At 39.5% G+C, this 23264-nt stretch overlaps 1 protein-coding gene across 2 annotated transcripts in view; it reads right to left on the bottom strand.

The window, feature by feature from the left end:
• The window catches only part of IKZF1 (IKAROS family zinc finger 1 (Ikaros)), a 90288-nt gene that overhangs the window by 52854 nt on the left and 14170 nt on the right, over window positions 1-23264 (bottom strand). For both annotated transcript variants that reach the window (XM_012733959.1, XM_004694490.2), the window contains exon 3: window positions 15416-15535. In XM_012733959.1, the coding sequence (XP_012589413.1) occupies window positions 15416-15535 (120 nt within the window). The remainder of the gene's footprint in view (window positions 1-15415; window positions 15536-23264) is intronic.

Genomic DNA, 23264 nt, shown 5'->3' with positions numbered 1-23264 from the left:
CCTGTGGTAGTGGGGTTCATGTACACAGAAGCAATATTATATTCACTAAACAGACTGTGTGGTTGTTTCTGTGGGGGTTGGTGATGGAAGGAAGACACTAGTATCAGAAGCTTTCTAATTTTTCCTGCTTCATTCACATGCAAAGAGCAGTTCCAGCCCACCTTTCATTAGGGGAGAGGTGCATAATCATACTGCGGTCTGCACCTCAGTAAAAGCAGCCATGAACTTTAATGAATCAAGCTAAATATTTTAATGAAACCAGTGAATGTTCAAAACCAAACAGAATGGCCTGAAAGTCAAAAGATAGCTTATCCGGTATTTACCCTTTTTACTATTTTTCTCTTTGGTGCCCTTCTAGGTAGCTCCCTTGTCCCCCTGAATTTTATCCTACTCGGTCAGTTCTGTGCCGGTGTGGCGTGATGGGAACACAAAGCAAGTACTTAATAAACATTTGTCTCATTAATTGATCCTGCAAATTTGGTTTATTCCCCATCTCTCACTTCTTCTCTTGCATCTGGAATGTCAGCACTACTCAAACCCATGCAAGCCACTGAGCTTCCACCCTCCCAGAGTGGGCTGTACTATGGCTCCCTGAAAGGGCATGTATTCTACTTTCTCCCTGAGGAAACCAATTGTTTCACAGTTTTGATTCTCCTTGACATCTAGTAGCTTGTAATGGATCTTGTGATTGCTTTTGAACACAATATGATTTTGAGTAAATGTCAATAAGTATTCAGATCTCATTTCAGTTTCTAAGACTAAACAGGATCAAATGGATTTATAGAGACACCTATGAACATTTAATGAGATGGTAATTTAATGCAGGATGCACTATAATTTATCAGATGCCAGGATATTGCTAATTCAAATTATTTGTAACTGTAAGGATTTGGGGGACTGAGGAGGACTCTAGACTGAAAAACACAGAAAAACTGAAAATATTCATTTCCTTTGTTTTCCCACCTATATTAGATTTAATATTTTAGATGACACTTTATTTTTCTCCTCAACAATATAAGCATTGCTCCCTCCTCTTCTGTTAACTCTTAGTTGAGATGTTAACCTTCAACTCCTACCTGATTTTATACTTCCACAGACAGTCTTGGAAAAAAAGATAACAATAGAGATGATCTTCACAATACAGATGCACCTTAAGTGACAAGGAGGGAGGGATGCTACCCCCCCCATGCACTAAAAAAATTTGCAAAAATTTATAGTCAGTCTTCCAAATACATGTGTGGGTTGTGAATCTGTGGAATCAAACCATCGAAGGTGAATGCAAAACTGAAGAGAGAAAAATCTGTGATTAAGCCCTTCTGTGCAATTAAACCCCGTTTTTTCAAAGGTCAACTCACAATGAGTTTAGGATTTCTGAGTCAGGATTTCATTAAGTTTTTGCTTCTCCCACACCTATTATGCGATGGAGAAGCAGTAACAGGAGAAAGGCTCTCGCCTGCAAGGACCTTGAATCCTGTATCAATGTCTAGGATACTTACCTGTGGAAGTTACTTATGCTCCAGTGTTAGTCATATGTCTCACACATCTCTATATGTTGTCTTTGCACTTTCAGCACCAGAATTCTAGATTTGCTCATGTGATCCAAGGTAGATATTCTGGAAACTGGGAAATACACTTCCAAGAGCATAGAGAGGGAAAGGTGAAGTATGAACCGCTGTTCCCATCTTCTGGAGGTGTTTTTAAGTTAGTAAGCTCAGAAAACAATCCTCACAGCTTCACTATTAAACATTACTCTGTACAAAATAATGGCATTGTCTCAGTCCAACACTTTCTTCAAAAGCCAACATTTCAAATGAACGTTTTAGTATTTCTGAAAGAAAAAAAGAAAACCTCGCCTCAAAGCATCAAAGTGATGTGCTCAGAGCTCTGAAGGAAATTGTGGTTGGAACTACAAAATAAGTGACCACAGGATAAAGCTGTATGCTTTATTCTTCCCAGGAGAAGTCCTGGGAACACAGGCCCCGGGCTGGGCGCCCCGTGCTTAGGCTCCTGGGACATGGGGGCTGAGGTGAAGCATCAGGTTTGCTTTATCATGTTGTTCCAGCAAGTTGATGCTTCTCTTTTCCCCTATTTCAAAAAAGGGTTTCCTACACCAGCTCTGCCCCAGTGCTTTATCAGGGTACAGGAGCATCTTATAGGAGGCTTCATTCTTCACAGTTCTTACATTCTTCACCTCAGTTTCAGTTGGGGTCCATTTTGAAGCTGGGTTCATTTTGTGCCTGCCCTCAACAGCATTGTGGAATGTGCTTTCTGTCTACAGGGCATCGCCTTGTTTCAAAAACTCATCAGAATTTATCAGCCCCAAAATGACCACAGAGAGTGCATGAGAATAAAACAAATTGATGAAAACAAAACTCAAATAATGTACTCTGTTATTTCATTCAGCTACTAATTTGCTTTACACATTTTCACTTAGCTTTATTCATATTACTCTGCACTTAATCAAATGCCCATGAGTTATAGTTAAAAAAGAGCTACAGAGAATAAATCTAACTGATACAAAAATCAAACTGTACCTAAACAAAAATGACAGAACTAAAATTTTCACATTCATTTGTGACGATGACTGAGAAAATGCTTCAAAAACTGTCTTGACAGAGTAATAGATGACTAAATTTTGGTTAAACTTCAGTAAGCGTTCATAAAACACATTTTCTCTGATGTATTTACTTGGTGTACAGAGATCTGCCCCACCCAGAAAGTGCCCCTAGTACAGGAAGAAGCTTCTGGGCATTTGAAATGTGGTCAGTACAAATTGAGAGGAGCCGTGCAAATAAAATACACATTGGGTTTCAAAAACTTTGTACATGAAAAACAGTACAATACTCATTAATGATGGTTTATTCTGAGTCTACGTTTAAATAATACTGTGGGCATACTGAGTTAAATAAAATACACTGAAGTTAATTCTACCTGTGTCATTTTTCTTTTTCAGTGTAGTTCCCAGAAAACTGAGAATTACATACACATTGATCCCATTATAATTTCATTGGGCAGTCTATCCAGAAACATTTGATTCCCATATTTCACAATGGGAAATATGGCCCAGAAATCCTGATTATCATTAATCTATGAAACCTCTGTTCCCAAACAAGAACTGCTCAAGATCTTCATGGCATAAAGACCAGTTGACGACCTAGGATCTGCTGGTGAACCCTCCTGTCTGATATTTAGATGTACATATACGATGCAGATTGATTTTAAGGTTACGTTATTAGGAAACACTGTTATTGATTTTATATATATGTTATATATATATATAACATATAATTACTGAAATGGGAAAAACAAACCCTTACCAGAATTTCAACATGTGCTGCTACAAATCAAATATAAACATTAACTTTAATACCATATGTTACTAATAATAGTACCACTTTAAAGATGTAAGTAAAAGTTGTGTTTGTAAGAACATAGTAACTATTACATTCTTAGGAAGATAAAACCACAGCATTCTCTACTGAACACAAATTTCACCAAAGACTGTTTAAGCTCTAAGGCTAGGATTAAATAACTGATGAATTCCCTGGGTAATAGTTAATTGTCATTATTTAACATTATGGTGGGAGTAGAAGCCAAAAGAACTATTCTGGGGGCATTGTAGAGTCATTTTATTGCTACCACATTCAGCTGGATAGTGTAGTGATATTGCAAAAGCAGCAAAACTGTGCTGAATTCCAAGAATAATAATAAAAATAATCATTCAGTTGCCTGTAGGGCAATAATAAAAGTTCTTTTCTCACTGAAGCAGGATTTCACCGCTAGTGTGACAGTCCTTTATTCTGAAAAGGAAAATGGCCGATTTGCCGCCTGCCTGGTAATCAGAGCAAGGACCCTCCAGGTTGGCACCTTTCCACAATCACACCCACCCTGGGGCAAAGACACCGGATGTTCAGTGCTTCACCGGAATCTTGCCTGGGTGATTTCAGTGGAAATCGACAGCCTGCAGCCACATCCCCTTTAGGGGAAGTAGTCTCCTGGCAGGCAGCCTTGCAAAGACACGCCCTAAGGGCTGCTGCTCAAAGATCCCTGCAGCTGAGCTCCTGAAAGTAGGGCACCAAACGGCTCTTCAGTTAATCAAGTTAGTGCAAGTGTCAGGTGCTTCAGAGCAGGAACATGGAGAGGGCCTGGCCAGTCCTTCAGCAATGCAGTTAGCCTGCTCTATCTAATTCCTTTAGCAACTAGAATACTGCTGAGCCCTGCTGAGAAGTGTCCCAATAAAGCCACCATGTATAAGAGACACCTGAAGAGGTTACCTCTTAGATCTGCACACACATCTCAAAGTTGTATTTAATGCAAGGAGCTCAATAAAAAATTCTCTGCAGAAGATCAAGTCCACTCCTATGTTCAGAAGGATAGGGTGAACTAGGACTTTATTGGAAAAACCACTATAATTCAGGAACATATTACGTAATATAGACAAGTCTTGCCATGTAAATTAGTCTTGCATTTAAAAATTACTCAAACCCACAACAATAACAAGAGTAATGGTACAGGTTCAGGAAAACCACCAGGCTAAGAAGAGTAATATGGAACAAATAAGATACAGAATTGCTTCTTAATCACACTACACCAGTATCAAAAATAAAAAGCTAAAGAAACATTCTAGTTTTTAATATAGGATGTTTGGTTGGTTCAACATTTCCAGGTTTTTATCTCAACAGCAAAGACACTTGGAATCAAGTCTTTTGACAAACTATCTTTACCCCTTTGGTGCATGGTCTTCCTAACAGGTACAATGTTCTATTGCACTCTCCAGAAAACACCCACACTCACACCATACCCTCACACTAACTCCAGCATTCAAATTACACTGTAGCTGTCAAACCATTAAAAGTGTATTGAAGTCTGTGTTGTGCAAATAAACTAGCCCTCAACATAAAACAACAAAGTCCTATTTTGCAGAATTTGCTGATTTCTGTGGTACAAATCCTATTAATTGTGGTTGGCTTTAAACTACTAAGTTGAACAAGAGCCTGGTGGTTTTCCTGAACCTGTACCAGCTGGTGATTCTCACTGACTCCAACTTGAGCCTGTGAACCTGAACACTTTTTTTTTTTTTTTTTTTGTTCTCTGTAAATTTCTGTTACCCGCCACATTCTTATAGGCCAAGAGTTTAAATTTTGAGCACATCTTGAAGTCTTGTGAAGTGCAATTCCTGCTAAGATTTTGAGGAATGCAGGGCTTATCTGGAGGTTACAGTAGCAGTTCCAACCACATTTCTAGCTACAGGGGAGAGAGAGAGAGAAATTGACAGAGAGACAGAGACAGAGAGACAGAGACACAGAGAGAGGCAGAGGCAGAGAGAGAGACACACACAGAGAGAGAGACAGACATACAGAGACTGAAAGATGGAGACCGGACAGCTCCCTGGGGTGGCCAGATCCATCAAGCAAGTGTTTTCATCTAATTTAACTGGCTCTGTGGAAACTTTACAGGGGAATAGTTAGGGCTCTGCTCTGCTTAAACCTTTCTACTTTTGCATAAAAGGAGGGGAAGCTTTTTTTTTTTTTTCTGGGTTATATTTACACTTCCCAAATCAGAAAATGTCCTAACCAGATAGGGGGACAGGTGGCAACTGGCAACCACAGCAAAAAACCTTTTTTTTTTTTCCATTTCTTTCTGAAACCCCATGTAGAAAGAAAGTTAACAACATGTCAGTTGGTTGTTTTATATGCAGAATTAACTAGTCTTTCAACACAGATGGACCAAAGTAGAAATTAAAATTGGGACAAAAATCTTGAAACAGAAAATGTTTCTTTATCTACCCTGATAGATATGAATCTGTTTTTATTTTCCTAAGTAAACCAATTAGATAAAATGAAATTTTGACTTTAAGGTGCCATATTAAAATGAAAAGAGGATAACATCAGTTCCTATTTGTGAAAAACAAACATTTCAAAGTTCTCCTGTACTTTAGAGGCATGAAGTGAAAAATATGAGCTTAGTTGAAAATGCCAGCAGTGGAGTTTTTCAGCCTTCTCTGGTGAAGGTTTTCTATAGGTTTTCCTTTTTAAATTCATACATCAGGTCTGGAACACTACAAACTATATTACTGCTTTTTAAAGTAGCTAAAAACTGGCCCTCTGAATGTGTGAATTTTTTGTGAGGGGAATGCACTGAGCCACATGAGGTTGACAGTGTGAACGTTAAGTGGTAGCCCCTCAATCCAGGTCTCCACTGGGAAATACAAGGAGACGTCTTAGAGAATCACCATGACCAGGTTGAGGTGTGATACAGATGGCTAACTAGCCCACAAAAGGAGGATATTCTTAGTCAATTCTTTGTCCCAAACATCAATTGCACCTATTAGAAAAAGATTCCTAAAATAATCCACCCACATGGCGCCCTCCCTGGTGGCGCAGAGGGTTAAAGCACTACACCAAGAAGCTTAAGCTACGTCAGCATGAGTTCGATCCCCACCTGCCCCAGAGGAGATGCACATGGAGTGGCAGACCTCTCCTGACCCGCCTCAGCAGTGTACTTCGTTGATCTGCCTGTTCTCCTCCCCACTCTGTCCCTGGTGAATCCTCCCAGTTCTGTATGAATAAATTTAAAAAAAAAATTAAAAAAAATCCACTCACATGACAAATCTTAACCAGATGGAAGCTAAATTTCCATTCCTTCCACTAACAATTCTTACTGCTGTCCTATAGTTCTCCATCTGCATAAACAACACCACCATTCATTACATCAGTTGTTCACTCATTCATTCACGCCACATGTTGGACTTCCACTCAGGCTTCAGAGGTACAGCAAACAGTGCATCTGAGGGGAGTGTGTTTCATGTAAGTGGTGACAGGCAGCAGAGTGGAGACAGAGAGGATGGCATTGTTCTTTCAAGTAAGGCATCGAGGATGGCCTCTTACATGGGCGTTCTGGCTGGAGGTAGAAAGCAGGGGGAGAAGCATGGGGGACATGTTCTAGTCAGAAACACTGCTATGCAGAGCCCCAAGGCCAGCCTCCATGAGCTTAATCTGCTACCTTTGACTCCCACTTGGACAATTATAATTAAATACCTTCTCACCACTAGTCCATTCCCGCTATTCTTTAAATAAACTTAGTTCTTCTTCCTCTTAAAAGATCAGCCAGGATACCACCCTTGTTCCTAAGCCCCCTCAGCTTGCTTGTCTTTGTCCCCTGTCTCTATTGGCTGCATATGGCCTTCCTGGGGACCCACTTCTCACTGTCACTGCTCTGCATGGTGACTTGGGCTGCCTCCCCTATTTAGCCACTTTGGGGAAAGGCACCTTTGAAGTCTCCCCCACACCATTTACTGCTCTTTCATTTCTCTTGCCTTCATTAAAATCTAATTTTGGTGGCTTCTCTGCCATATTTCTTTCTACAAGTTTACTGAATCAACAAGTCATTCTCTGCTACCTTGCTTTCTCTTTTAGATGATCACTTACATTGATTCCCCAAAGGCCCGGCTACTCCCATGCCTCCCCTTCCCCCCCCATCCTTTACACTGGAGGGACATCATGGTGCAACCAGAACTACTTTGCTCTACTTCTTATAAGTCCTGCTTCCAGACAGTTCTTTGGGTAGGAACCATCAACAGATTCCAAGTTGATCCCAACTCCTTTCCTATTCTCCACTTTGTTCAACAGAATTGCAGCCAACCCAACTGCACTGAACTCAAGTTCTCAACTGAGTGACAGGTACAAGGCTGGGGGTGGCCTGTGCCCGTATCCAGGCACAGGCCACCCTCCTTGTAGGTGTCACCAGGTCTGACTTTCCACTACACACATTTCAGTCACTCTTCAGATACCACAGTTGGAGGTATTTGACTCCCCTCAGAGTCCTATTCCTCCCTCTGTCCCTTTGCCACCTTCTTCCTTCCCCTCTACCTGCTGCTCTTTCCCTAAAGAAAAATGTGACTCACCTTTTATATTTCTGCTCAAACATCAGCTCTGCATCCCTCCCCCATCCTCCTCTCACTCCCCAGCCCAGCCAGGAACAATCCTTCCTTTTTTACATTCTTGGAAAAGCATAAAGTTCCTGGGAGAGAGTTTTGCTGTGCACTGTTGTTATTCAGCCATTAGTCACTGACTTTAGCTGTAAGGTTTAGAGGGAATGGAGAGATGACTGCAACTCCTGGCAATGCTAAAGGCCCATCAACACCAGTGTCATGAAGTGGAATTTCCAAATTTATATTTTTTGATTTTGTGACTTTTTAAATCGAGGTAAAGTTGGTTTACATCTCTGTACATGATTTAGGGTACAGACTCATATCTCTTTAGAAGTATGGTACACCAAGCACCCATAACCCTTTGCCACTGTCCATTGGGCCCTGTCTTTAATCCCTACTCCCAAATACCGCCTTCCAGTAGCCTCAGTTCTGCAGTCATATATCTAAAGTTTGTTTTGGTTCAGTAGTGTGCTCCTTTGTTTGCTTCCTTATATTCTATGTGAATACATGATCTAATTTCTAAGAATCAAAGAAACTAACATTTAAACAAATCACTAAGCCAACATTCATGGCATCCATACAATTTTAAAGTGAGGTAGGTACTACTTCTTACTCAGCAAGGTGGGAGGGTAGTGCCAGGTCTGAAGCAGGATGTCCACAGAATAAATCTGCTCTGGGCCCCAGACTGAGAACTCCTAGAATGTTGTAGTAATTGCCCTCTTGGTGCAAGAGAAAAAGACATACAGGTCCTTATATCACAGAAAAGAGCAGAGTGAGCCCATGTCCCTGGAGGTATGCTCACCAGGTTTGTACAACCACCCTCCCATGCAGCATTTCATGACCTGATGTTTGCTACTGAGAGTATTTTGTGTTCTGCGTGTGCTTGTTTTCTTAGGAAAGTCATTTTCTGTTAGGTGAACACAGCAATGCTTCTCCCTGAAGTGACCTATTCAAAGGTGTCCCTTGCCAATGACGATATGAGACATAGACACACATGTACATAATGCATGGTAACCACACAAGGAACAAACATAGTCATGCCACACACAGAGGCACAATATATACCACACACAGAGAGAAATGCATTTACACATGCATCCTACACCACACATATACAACACACCACACACATGCATACCACAGTGCTTACATTTGCACACACTTTATATGTTACATATGAAACACACACCCACTATACATACATGCGCCCACTCCACACATGTCAAGTGCACTCACACCACACATAAATAAGCAGAGACCACATCACTCACACAGACCATATTACATACAAATAAATACCACACAGAGAAGCATCACACACACAACACAGCTCATATGCACCATACACATGGGCACTCCTCCAGACACACCACACATATAGCTATATACCATACACTCTCAGACATATCTCATACCATACACTCTCAGACATATCTCACACTAACATACACACTTGTACATACATATGGGTTTGGGTTTTCTCCAAGGAATATTCTTCAGTTTGTGCTTCCTCATTCCAACTTTTTATAACACCACATCGTACCAGATCACACCTGATGCAACACACAATCCCTTATTTTAATTTAGTGTACTGACATGTCATGGGATTTTGCAGAGCTGACTTCCAAATGGGCGGTCCTGACCTGCAGAATAGGTGCAATGCAAAACAATGAAACTCTCTTCAAAGCTTGAAAGACATTAGAGGGAGGATCGAAAATATTTTAATGCTATGTCTTGTGTTTTGGGAAATTCAGGAACATGATTAGACTCCAGCTGGAATCAAACTTGGTGACAACAGCTCTCTGGTAACATAAGAGGCATTCCAAGAGAGAGACAGTGAATTGTAAGACAAATAATACCGAGTTTTAAAATTTATTCCATCAAAACCATCACACATTGCTGTGTGAAAAGGAGGAAGGAATTAAATAAGCCAGGGGAGAAAGAATCCAAACTTTATGCTTTTAGCTATTCCTCATAGGAAAATTTGAAGACAAAAACCAAGACACTTGATCAGTTGGCACTCAGCAGTTTTCTGCTTTGAGATTGCTTTCACAGCCCATCCCATCTCAATAGGCCTGCACTCAGCTGCAGCTACTGCTCAGATGCTGCTAGATAATATTTCTCCCCAGCTAAAATGGGGTTTATCGGTTCAGAAGCGATGCATTTCACAGATAAAAACAACTTCCTCTAACTGCTGATTAGATAAGCAGTGTAGCATCTGTGTTCAAGCCTGCAGCCCACTCTCCAATTAGACTAAAGCTACTGCTTTCTCTTTCCATCCTGAAACACTCTTCTCCTGGACTGTGGAAGTTAACAGTCTTCTTCAGTATTGTCTTGGTATTCTGCCTAATCTCTAAAATGAAGATGATATTTGGGACCAGAATAATCAATTAAAAATACAAGAATCCTCTTCTAATTCCCCCTTCCACCCCGCACCCCCACCATTCCAACTCATAACTGAATAATCAAATCTTACTTACATTGAGTAATCAAAATGTTGTATCCCAGAGTCATTCCCCCCCCCCGGGGTTTCAGGAGATAAATATAATTTGTTTCTACTTTTTTTTTCTTCTTTGCCACAGTGTATCACACCTTGGTCACACTACTCAGTGGCAATGTGTGCCAACTCAACTGAACTCAGTGGCAATGTGTGCTAACTCAACTGAACTCAGTGGCAATGTGTGCTAACTCAGCTTCAGTTTCAGGTATGCAGATCATTGCACACTGACACATTAAGTGGTGACTGCCACTCTAGTAACTACGTCCTAAGAAAAATAACCAATGAATACTGATCATCACCTTCCAACTTTGTAAGCTGGCAATGTTTGTCAGCAGGGACAAATAAGCACATTGTAAGTTGTGATGAGGTCACTATAAGTATACATCATCAGCCCATACATTACAACCCACCCCAACTTTAGAATTACCCTCTGCATAAGAGTGACTACTACATAATCACCCATTCACAGAGCCAAGCTGTTTGCTAAGTTTTGTTAACTTACTATCAATCAAAAGTCTCTGCCTTTCTGTGATTCAACCTGCTGATAAATCACCTTTCCAATTCAGTATTAGTCATTATTATGCTTTGGCCCTGGTTTTTCCCTTGGATTCTATTGAAGACCTAATTTTTCAAGTTATCCATCTCAGGGAGGCCATCTTTTTTTTTTTTTTTTTCTTGCTTGTAATCCTTCTCTATCTCTGTTCTCTTCCTCTTTCCTGTTTCAGTGTGCTATGTCTCATCCCTTCTGGGCATCTATGGTTACATTCACAGGGAGGGAACTTTGGAGGGTAGAGGACTCCTCCATTATTACAGATGGTCTCAATTCTAGAACCAACCGATTCTCAATGAATTCCCCCCTCTTAGTTTGAGGGATGCACCTCAAGACCTGTGTTCATATTTAGCAATCTAGAACTTCAGGGTCCTTGGTCAATTTTGAGACATGGACGTATATAGGCAAAGGGAGAGCAAGTATGCAATGGACATTTTACATTACAAAGAAGGAGAAATGTAAGAATTATTGAATAAAGGATGAAAAAAAGCAAAAATTTTTTATACAAAAATAACTTTTCTCTTTAGATGGTGGTCCTCACATAATTCCTATACGTAACACTTAAAAAATAATGAAGTTAATAGTAATGCATTCATGAAACATTTTTAAGAGTCACTGGCCAAGTTGTCAGAAGAAATCTCAACCTGTTTCCACTTGTCTAGTATGTGGCCATGGCTAAGTGAATACATTTGAGGTTGCTTTAAGGGAGTATACCCTCTGTTTTAAGCAGTTTTAGGCAGCCACTTCAGAGAACTGGTATTTCTCCCATTTTTAGAGTGACTTTTGCAGAAGAAACAAACTATTTATTATAGCATTGAATACATTTTTCAGATAACCAAATTCTTCATGGCTGGAAGCTCTCCTGGAGATCTAACTTCAATTCTATAAGTTGCATTTAGAATCGTTGTTTCCTCTTACTCAGACCTAGAGAACATGGCGACTGAATCAGGGCAATAGCCTGGACTCAGCCTTATTTTTCTGATACCCGTTTCTTTCTTTCTCTAAGCAACTATTTCTACACAGTTCTAAAGTGTTCCTTCAAACTATGTGAAGCAATGAGATGTGAAACCATTACTTTCCTCATTCTGGAAAACACCCCCCATCAGAAAAATAATACTATCTGATCTGTTCATTGTAACAGTTTTCTACCACTCCCTTCAATTTATTCATTACTATCTGTTCTGCCTGTGGAAATTAGGTTTGTCTAAAACTGAATGACTCCACTGGTAATAATGGCTCATAGCATTTCAGAATATTCTATAGACATCCAGTGTTCTATCATTAGCAAGTTTTTACCTACCTTTTCCCATCATTGAAATTTCAAGTTTTTCATCCAACTTTTCACATCACTGAAATTTCAAGAGTGATTGTGATCACCTCTGCCTTTAACTGGAGGCTGCTGGTGGCCAACTCCTTACTCCCTTTCGGTTTTCTCCAGCTGAGTTCCTTTCCTTTCTTTTGGATCTGTTTTTCAGTCTGCTTATTCTATGGATCATCTATTCAAATGTCCTCTTCTGTAAATGATGCTACAAATGTCACCTATTCTCCTTCCTTCCTTCAAGCAAGGCAACAACAGTTTCCTTTATCTTTCTCATAAATCTTTAAATTAACCGTTTTACACAGGGTGCCTCCTTTTTCTGCTTTTCACTGTCCTTTTTACTTCACGCCTTTGTAATTCTGTCTTTAGCAATCTTTCATTCAACCCTCAAAGACATTCTGTGAAGTGTGTTTTGTTGCATTTGACACTAAATGAGAAAACGGAGGCTCACAGATGCTCAGAGGACTGTGGTGGTAGATGGGCTTGTATTGGGGACCTTCCCTTGCCAAAGCTGTCTCCTCCTGCTTGCCTTGCCTTTGCCGTTATTCCTCTCTGTCCCTTTTACTATCCTCCTTCTTGCAATTGCACTTCCTCTTACTGCTCTGCTGCTTTTGCCCAGGGGAGGGGCTCCTTCTCACTTCCTGTTGTCAGTTTTCTGACACCCCTTTGCTCTTCTGACTTCTTCCCATGGAGCTGATGAAATGTGGCTTTAATGTATTTCCTTTTTAATCTGCAAATTCTCTTGTCTTTTTATATTTTCTCCTATTCTATTAATAACCTTAATGGTTACTGCTTCATATTACACATTATATTAATAAACACTTGTCCCCAACACCAACAGTTTAAGAAAAGTCACAGGATCCCTTGAAGCCTCCTTCTACTGCTTTTTTTCTGGGACCCTCTCATTTACTGACTTTCTTCCTCAAATTGTCTGTCTTTCCCACCTTCCCCACCTCCATCTCCTGCCTCCATGCTCAGTGCCGTCTGAGCTTCTTCACTTTTGCATTTCCTTGCAAAGCTGTATTGCATGCCTTTCCCCACCTGTCCATACAGCTTCAGCAATGGCAAATGCTATTCACAAACCAAGCAAAGAAGGGTCTTGGATTTTTGATATTTCACAATTCTGAAATTCATCTTTTATAGACTTTTCTATGAAAGAAGTAGAATGAAAATCATGTCACACATGGCAGGAACTTTGGGAGTATCTTAGGAAATACTGTTCCTGCCCCCACTCCACAGTGACACCCGCACTGGTATTACACAGGTGTACATGGAGCAAAAGCTGGAATGGCAACCAGGATGAGCCCCCATCAGGTACTTGGTGACCTCTTTCAAGGGAAAATCACCCACAATGTGGAGTTTTTAAGGATTCTGAAGACACTTGCAATTTATCTTTACCGAGTGAATTGCACGCTATTCTTCACTCTCCAGGAATAAATCTGACTTTCAGTTCTCAAAAGATGCCACAACAATATGGCTTGCAGGCTTCATGGCAGCTGTGGGATTCAGGAAGAGTGCCTTGGTTTCTCTGTAATCTTGTGTGGGCTCAGTTCATATTAAATGGTGTGTGGCTGTCTATCCTACCATTTCTGTTTCCTGGTCTCTGATTCCTTGCTCTGGGTAAGGTATGAGCAGCTGTTTGCTTGTGTGTGAAGTTCAAAGCATAGCACCATATCAGGGGCAGAACAAATGAGACAATACAGGGTCACCCCAAAATTAACTATTCCTATGTCATTTCTGCAAACCTTCATTATATTTGCACCATCACTGTCTAAGTATTTTCATTTAAATTGATTTTTTAATTTATGTAAATGTGTTTTGAAAGAAACCTGTGCAGTACTATATGGCATATGATGAAATAGTATCAGTGACAGAAGACAGAAGACCATCTCAAAAATAATGTATCAGTAACAACAAAGTATGCTCTTCCACATCCCAATTTTGGGAAACCCTAAAGTGTTAGGTGTAGAACAGAGCAGAGAACCCACCAATGCTTTTTCTTGTCCCATCTACTTTCCCACAAATGTAAAACAAATTCACAAATACACTTGTTTTGTAGTTTTATCTACACCACTAGTTTAGCCACTAACCTTCTCTGTTTGCATAATTAATTGTATAGTTACATTAAAAAAAGAACCATCAGACCCCCAAATCTGCTAGGTTTTTAAGATCATGTAAGCCACAAATGCATCAAGTTGTGTCACAGCCTGTCCACTAGGAAGACAGTGTGGTGGATTTTAGGACCCAGACAACCTTGCAAACGTTGCCCCCCTTTACTGAAACTAATCTACATAGGCATATTCTGCCTCATTTCTACATGCTTATTTTTATAATATTCTTTGTGCGAATATATGGCTCTCAGTACCATTTTTTTTCTTTCTCTAAAAAAAGGTGACATTCCAAGAAACCGATGACTGATTAGGCTATGGGAACAGACTATAATGGAGTGAAAATGAGTCTACTTCTGACTCTGTTATTTAACCTTGGTTAATTCACAAGAGTTCTCTGGACTACTGTTTTCTTACCCTCAAGACTAAGTTTTCTCAGTGGGAATTGTAGTATGTGTTAGTTGACCAGAGAAGAGGTTGTAAGTATTTCCATAAGCATCACTTTATGGAAAAAGTGTGTAAACATATACTGAGATCATCTTGGAATCACTGTTCACATTCCAAATTTCCATTTGTCACATTTTCAATTCTCAGTTAAATTTTTCATTAAAGAAACAGAGATGACACTGGCCAAACTTGGCTCCTTCTAGCCCAAACATCTAATCTAAAGATAAATAGTCTTATTGCTATTACAAATTCGATGTTTCATTTCTGTTTGCAACATTCCATACATGCTGGTATTCCTACCAGCACACTCAGGACAGAAGACAGCATGAGTGGTGACACCTATGGCAGCATGTTCCTCATCTAGCTGTGCTCTCTAGGTGGGTTTCCTACCATGGTGGCCTGAGAGTGTCTCTCCTCTTCTGAACAAGAGGGCTGATCTATTCCATCTACTGCAAACAACAAAGAGAATGTGAGCACTGTCTATGAAGGCCAAAGAGACAAAGGTTTCACAGAAACAGCATGCCATGACCTGCGAGTTAGATGCCAGACAGATCTGACTCACCCACTCCTCTCTCACTCTTGGAGTTCTGCTGTCCTCCAGATGTGGTGGAGAGGTCTTCAGGGACAGGCATGGGCTCATCGCCATCATCTGGAGTGTCACTTACTGGAGGACTTTCCTTCCCTGAGGAGACAAGTAGGACTTTGAATCATGGAGGCAGGGGCCTGGTCACTAAGGACAGTCAGCACGGAGGCCGCCTTGGCTTGGATTATGGGAGCTCCACGCAAAGGCAGTTACTGAGTCACCATATCTTTGTAGAAACTAAAAAGAATGTTATTTTTTCATAAAAGAATATCATCGTCACGATAATATTCTAGTTTTAAAAAGTGGGGAAGTTTGGTGAAAAGAAAAAGAAAATTGAAACCACTTGTAATCATAGAGGTTGACACTATTAAAATTAGGGCATAAGTGTGTGTCTACACATACACATATATTTACATAGATAAATATATATCATAGATAATATGTGATGATATAGTTTCTTCGTCAAAATAATTTTCAGACTTACTCATTAATCCCTTGCCATGCCCATGGCAATACTGATACTACCTAATTTGTAATGGTTTGTAACAGTTTATTTTATGTGTATACTCAGATGGACTAATTCCTTCTTTGATTATTGAACCTGTATTATTTTCAACCTTTCTTCTTCTTATAACTAAAGTATGCCATCAGAACTTCCTAACAACTAATTTGCACATATTTGTAATAGTCACCATTGGCTATCTCTTCAGAAATCCTAAGGCTGAACTGAAAGCCATCTTTATAAGTCATACCAATTTTTTTTCCTACAAGACTGTTCTAATTTACCCTCCTCACCTGTCTGCTGCACCAAATCCCCATATTAGATTGCTTTTTAGGTCTCCAAACTGCATAGCCTATCCATTTTGCTCACTTTCTTTTCAAGAACAAAATATTGTTTTGCCTAATTTGCTTCAAATTGGTGGGAGAGAAGAGCTTGGAAGTAGAATGAATGGGGAATTTCATGCCTATGTGGACAGGTTTCCTTGCTCACACACAGAAAAAGTTTGCTAAAGCAAATTCTTATCTTTGAGAACAAAATAGAATCCACACAATTGAAAAATTTGCTTATATTTCACAAAAAGATTTACCAACAAAGTGGGTTTTTCTAGGATTTCCCCACCCATTTTGAATGAACTAGATTTAAGTTTAAATAGAGGAGTTAGCATTAGGGACCACACTCCTGTCCCCAGGGATTGAACACTGGGAAACCATGAGTAGTGAAAAATGACCTTTTCTTTTGAAACTGAAACCTCTATATCTTCTAACCTTCTAGACTTAACTTAAAATTGAGTTAGGAGACATAAACCACATGCAAGAAACATTTGGTGAGGCCCAAACTGATGCTAAGTAATCCATATGAACTATTGTGGAGGACAGTTGAGATGAAGATATGAAAAGAAGGTGAACAGAAACGGGAAACTCTGGAGGCTGCCTGCCTGCTTGCTGGGTTGACTTACCCACATGGAAAAACCCAGACTTGTGGGAGAGTGTACAAGTGAGAAAGTGTTAAAGTGTCCACAAACCATGATTGGGTGTTTGTTTGAAACAACCACCGCAAGAGCAACACTAACACATCAGAAGTCTGGCAAGACTAGTGCAAGCATCCCCAACGTACTAAGGCCTCTTACTGGAAAACTTTAAAATAGAACCTGCACAGGCACCAAGGTGAAGCTTTGGGGAATATGATGGCATTCTCTATGAAACACATCACAATTTAATATTCCAGCTTAGCTGCAGTTACAATTGGCATATTTTCAGAAAGAGCATTTTTGGGTACATTTGGAGAGCTGATACCAGGTGAATAGCTAAAAATGAGGCAGGGTTATAAGAATTTCTCAAGGAAAAGCAATAGGCCTGAGAGAAATTGATTGTTGAACTAGTCTAGTAAATATGCTTGTAAATATCTTTGTAAATATGTAAATACTTTTGACATATTTTATATATGTCAGAATATTTATAATATTTTCAATGTTATAAATAGAAAACTTTAAAAGTAAAAATAGGTAAATGCCTCCATGTTATTTTTCATCTATTTCATAAATGGGGTAAATTCAAAAGGGAAAAAAGAGGTATATATGGCCTTTTGACAATTCTTATTTTCTATGGTTGCCTACAGTAAAGTTTTTCATATTTCAAGGAGACAGAACAATCTTTTTCTTTTCTGCAAGAGTAATCTTACACAGAGCTTTACTTCATAAAAGTAGTCTTCTATGTGAGGATGCTACAAGGTAGGGAAACTGGGAGACCCAAGGGCCCAGGCCACACACTTCTTATAGATTCCCTGCAGAATAACTGCAGAACTGACAGGTGACTCCTCACCTTGTGCACAGTTTATTGATTACATGTTCATAAAATTTGGGGTGTGCATGTGTGTCTTTGTGACTACCCAGCTGTCACTGTTATGAGGTGGGAGTGTGAGACTGACACTAAGCTTTATTAAGTACTTTCTTATTAGGCGCTTCCTGATGATGATGTCAGACTACTCTGTCATGCTCTGGGACCCACTCAGATGGTAAGGAGCACTGGACCTAAAGGAGGATCAAAAAGAAACATGAAAAAATGCCATTTCCCCCTGTAATACATCATAATAACTCTTGATTACTTTAAATGATCCATTTACTAGAGAAGACACAACTACAAGTTGTTAGGGATACATTTAATAGACAGTATGCTTCTTAACAATTCTGTCAGTTGAGTAGGATTGCCCTGAACTAAATGCTAGCTCACCAGTGTCCCTCATCTCATTTCTCAGTACTTTTATTGTTTCCTACATGGGGGCGAAAAAGGAATAATGAAAACAGTGGGGATCATGATTCTAAAATACCATGGGTCAGATTGATCAATAGGAACTTCCTATGCAGAAGAAACACATGGGGTGAAGGGAGAATAGAAAATCAGTCTTGGCATGTACAGTAGTGTCTAGTAAAAAGTCAGAACTGGAAGAGAGCAAAGTTAGATCTATTCCCGTGCTCTCCCAGAGCTCTGTTTGAAATCAACCTTGACTTGTAGTCACTCAGTGATAGTTCTTAAGAGGTCATCTGATTTGCCTAAAAGCCCCCCAAAGACTGAGTAGTGGCTGCTGAGACCTTAATCACCTCCATGAGTCTTTGTACCCAGTGACTTGGATACTTTCATTGATGGAAATTTCCACTATGAAATGCACCACTTTGTCAAATTTTTCATGATAGGCAAAAATGCTTTTACATGCTGATTTTAAACAAATTCATTTTTTTAATTTTTACTTTTTAAGTTATTTTGATTTTGATTTTAATTTTTATTTTTAATTCTTTAACTTTGCTTATATTTCACAAAAGCATTTATGAAAGAAGTAGGGTTTTCTAGGATGCACACATCCATTTTGAAGGAGTCAGAATTAAATTTAAACAGAGGCTCTAGTATTGGTGATTGCTGGGGTGACATTTCTGCTCCTCCCAACACCCTCCACTAGAGCCCCTGTGCCGAGGCCCTATCTGCTTCTCTCCCCCTCCATTATCTATTCCTTCTTCCCTCTGGCAACCAGTCACATTTTTTTTCCCACTAAGTTTAGTTTAACTATTTAAAATGTAAAATAACAGAGAAATTAACAAATACTTTTATAAATTATTAGATCAAGTCAACACACCCCAAATTTTAACAAACCGTGTCTAGAAATTAATTGACTTGGGGTAGATTTTCGTTTGATCAAAATGGAAGACTAACAGAAGCCTCGAATAATTCACCTCTTGAAGATTCTACCTTTAAGGGTAGAATGAGGCTTAAAAACATGATTTTGGCTTAGCTGACACGGTTACTGTGAAGAAAATTCAAGATGGATGTGATTGCTAATATGCTAAAGAAACTTTTGTGTTACTTTGTAAATGGTAACATGGCACAGGAGCATAAGCTATGTACAGCATCAATGGTCATATTTTTTTTAAGGGCATATATAATGATATACAAACACACAAAGTAGTCATTAAGAAATCAAATATTTAAGCTGAGTAATTCAAGAGGAATACTATGATTGCATTTATTTAGAAAAATGAAAGAAACTTCTTATCAATTTATTGTAATTCACCTATTGTGAATGTTTCAAATAAAACATTACCTATGAAAAGTTTCTTGGGGCAAATTAGATAAGAAAACTGTATAATCAGTTGTCAACAGCAGGGAAATAATTTCTCAAGTAGATTATAACTCAGGCAATCTCCTATTTGCACGAGATTTAATTACCCAGATGAACATAATTCCTGGGGGTGAATAAAACTCAGAATATAGAATTTCAATTCTATAGAAGAGTGGATAAGCTTGCACTCAGGGTCCCCGTTAGGTTTGCACTCCAGAGCCACTTGTAGTTCCCAGTGAGACTGTTGTGCAGACACAGAAATGTACTGAATCTCTGCAAAATGAAGATGGCAACTGTGACTTCTTCATTGGATCTTGTAAAGTTAAAGTTTAGTGTAAATATAAAGCAGAGTCAAAGGTTTATATGCATCACCTTTCAGTTTAGTTACCATGGCTAACTAGAGAAAATACTCCCATTGATACATTACTGTAGATGAGCCTCATTCCCCTAAGCATTACTGTGTGTGTCAACAGAACCTATTTCTTGTTTCCATGTTCCCTAACGTTACAAGTAACATTAACAAACAGCTACTTTAAAGATGAACTGATTCAAGTCCCCATTTTGTGGATGACACTATCTCCCTATTTTATGGCCCAGGAAGCAAAGAGAACTGTCTCAGATCCTATTGTTGGGCAGAGGAGGGAAACTGATATGGGATCAGGGCTCCCACACTCTCCCACTGTCTGTTTCTTTCTTCAGAAACGAATAAAAAAAAGTGATGCATATGCATAAAACCTATTTTGGAAAGATTGCCAAAGAAAAAAGAGAGAAAGAAAAACAATACCTTACCGAAGAATTAGCTAGAATTGGTTGACTTGCTTTAGACAGAACCTCCTCCAAGGCTACTTAATAGCATTTCTCCAAATAAATGAATGCAGGTTGATAAACATTTATTAAAGGTCTGCTATCCTTAAGACCCTTTCAACTCGGGTTCAATCTACATTTAGAATAAGTCCCAGGAGAGAAAGAACCAGACAGTTTGGAAAAAAAGAAAGGTCAACTATAAAGCATTTCTGCTTTTTAAGTAAATATTTCACATATTTTAGATTGATCCCTTATGAGATTGCTGATATTGGAACTTTTTTTTAACCTATATAGGTGATAACTTCCGAGAGTCCAACTAAGAAGGAAAAAACTTTTTTTCTTTTCCTGGACAGACCATAACATTGAGTAGTTTTATGGGAAAAGAGAGTGATTTCCTCAGATTGTCCTCATATTTGGCTAAATGGACATCCCTATTTCATAATTATCACTTCCCACAATTTTAGAAGTGAAATGAAATAAAATAATGTATCTGGTTACAATTGGAAAAGGAAAAATAAAAGTCCAAGGAGGAGAAGAAGCATCTTCAGATCTTTAGTAAAAAGGCTCTATTCCTTAAATGCTCTCACCACTGCTCAGAATAATCCATATTTAAAATACATAACAAGTATGATTAGTGTTTTAGAAGTAGCATTTTCTTTTCTAAGTGTATGCAAATTAAATTCTAGACCAAATTAAATTCTTCAAACAAGAACCTTTTCCCTTTCAAGGAAGACTTGTGTCATGGGCCTTCTGGTTTTTTGTCAACACCCCAGACCCTGCTTCCTAGTCCTCCAGTTACTCTCTCCTTGAAAGAGTGTTTGGCACATATTAAGAATAAAAGAAATATGAGAAGAAAATGAGGATTTTGTAATTTTTGTTACCAGATCCGATTTTGTTAGATCAGAATACGTCTGTTGCTCCTTATACAAAACATCTAGAGATGATACCAGGGGAGGGCTCTGGCTTGGGCATCAGGATGGCAGAGTAAAGACCCTAAAACAACCAACAGGGTCTCCATCTCTTCAAATATTTATGCCAAATGCCAATTTCAAAGCCAGCCAAGGTGCAAATAACAAGAAGGAAGCGGAGAGCAGGAACAGTGAGAGGGCTGTTTCATCTTTGGGTATTTCGGCCTTACAGTTTTCAGAAACTATGAGCACTTCTAACCAGGGCCGGTAAACGGGGGATGGGACCTGTTTCCTGAGAAAGGCCACTGCTGAACTTAATATGGACTGTGGTCATCAGAAGGCACCAGGCCCTGACTGGTCAAGCCAGAGGGTTCACAGAGTCACAATTTTTTTCATTAAATAGCTGTTTCTCTTGCATTTCTACTTAAGAAACAACATATGTACTTTAAGTAAATACATTCAAATAATGCTGAAAGGTAGAAGATGAAAAACAAAAGTCTCACCCCTCTTCCTCATTTCTTCTATTCATCTCTTCTATTACTAGTCTTCTAAGGGCAAGTTCAGGTTAACAAATATCACTACAGAATTTTTTCCTTAAGTATATGTGAGAGCATGTAGAGGGTGTGTGTATGATTTGCTTTGATTTTGAAGACTGGGACACAACTTCACATGCCATCCAGAAATGTACTTTCTCACTTTCACATATATCTTGGGTATCATCTCATACCAGTACATTCATTTCATTCTTATTTTTAAGTGCTGTAGCAACAAGTACATCAATATGGCAGTTTTTAAGCATTAGTACGAACATCTCTGAGAAACTCTGCTTAAATACCCTGCCTAATTATGACAGTGTGTATCTCTGTGGCAAAGCCCTGAAATCTCACTTTCCTTTATAAGGCCAGACTTGCTGACCCATTTTCTTTTCTGCAACTATAAATGCCTAGGACTAAATGTGAAGTCTAGGACTAAGTTGGAATGACGTCATTGCCAAGCTAGACTCTTGCTTGTACTTTACACCCCGATAAGGTCAAGTCCAAACTTTCTAAATGGCAGGAGCAGCTGGCTGAGCAAGCAGGAAGACAGCTGTGGCTTCCGCAGGTCCTCTGGTGTGACCTGAAACTCCCGCTGATACATTCTCCAGTGAGCAGCCACCAAGCAGTCAACAGCCACATTTGGTTCTTGTTTTGTCACAAGGGCCACCTTAGCCAGAGATGTAGAATTCAATAAAACCTTGGAAATAAGTGTGTGTATGTGTGTGCTGATGGAGGGGGTGTTGTGGAGTGAGGAGGAGGGCCAAGCATAGATGACTAAGGCAGGCCTTTTTCACATATAGGCTGACTGGGATTGACCATGAGCTTGGAAATTCCTAAAAGATAATGTACTGAAAACCAAGAAAGCATTGGAAAGCTGCTTCTGTGTTGATGCCACTGGGTGCAAGGCTTGGGAGAAAGTTCTGCCGAGCTTGTGCAGGATCTGTGAGGGTTTTGCTAGATGGGGTGGTGGCTCTTCTTCCTCAGTATTGCCGAATATCACAGCCTCCAAACCACCCTCATGCCTGCTTTCCCATAACTGGGTGATCCATTTCCAGGCTTAAGACAGTCACATCCGGTATGGTTTGAACAAAACATGATGAAGAGGAGAAAACATGATGAATTGCTGAATTGTGCCCCCAAACACATTCCCTCTCTCTCTCCCTCCGTCTTCTTTCTCTGTCTTCTAACCACCATCATAGGCAGATGTGTGGAGTCTGGAGCAGACCAGTCAGTCATTTCCCTGGCCCCTGCCCAAGAGACCCAAAGCATACTGAATCCTTCCAAGGTGCTCTCAGATTTAACAATAAAACTAATTTTATCTTGGGGATTTTATTTTATTTTTTTTGTTGCTCAGATTCTCAGACTGGGAAAATCTGAGAATGGAGACTAAATACTGATGCAAATTCCAACCTGATCTTCCCCTTTGCAGAATGGAGACTAAATACTGATGCAAATTCCAACCTGATCTTCCCCTT

Source organism: Condylura cristata, unplaced genomic scaffold (assembly GCF_000260355.1).
Source record: "Condylura cristata isolate star-nosed mole 26May11 unplaced genomic scaffold, ConCri1.0 scaffold00044, whole genome shotgun sequence".
NCBI lineage: Eukaryota > Metazoa > Chordata > Mammalia > Eulipotyphla > Talpidae > Condylura > Condylura cristata.
The sequence above is the reverse complement of the archived record's forward strand: the minus strand, read 5'-3'. Positions and strand labels throughout refer to the sequence as shown.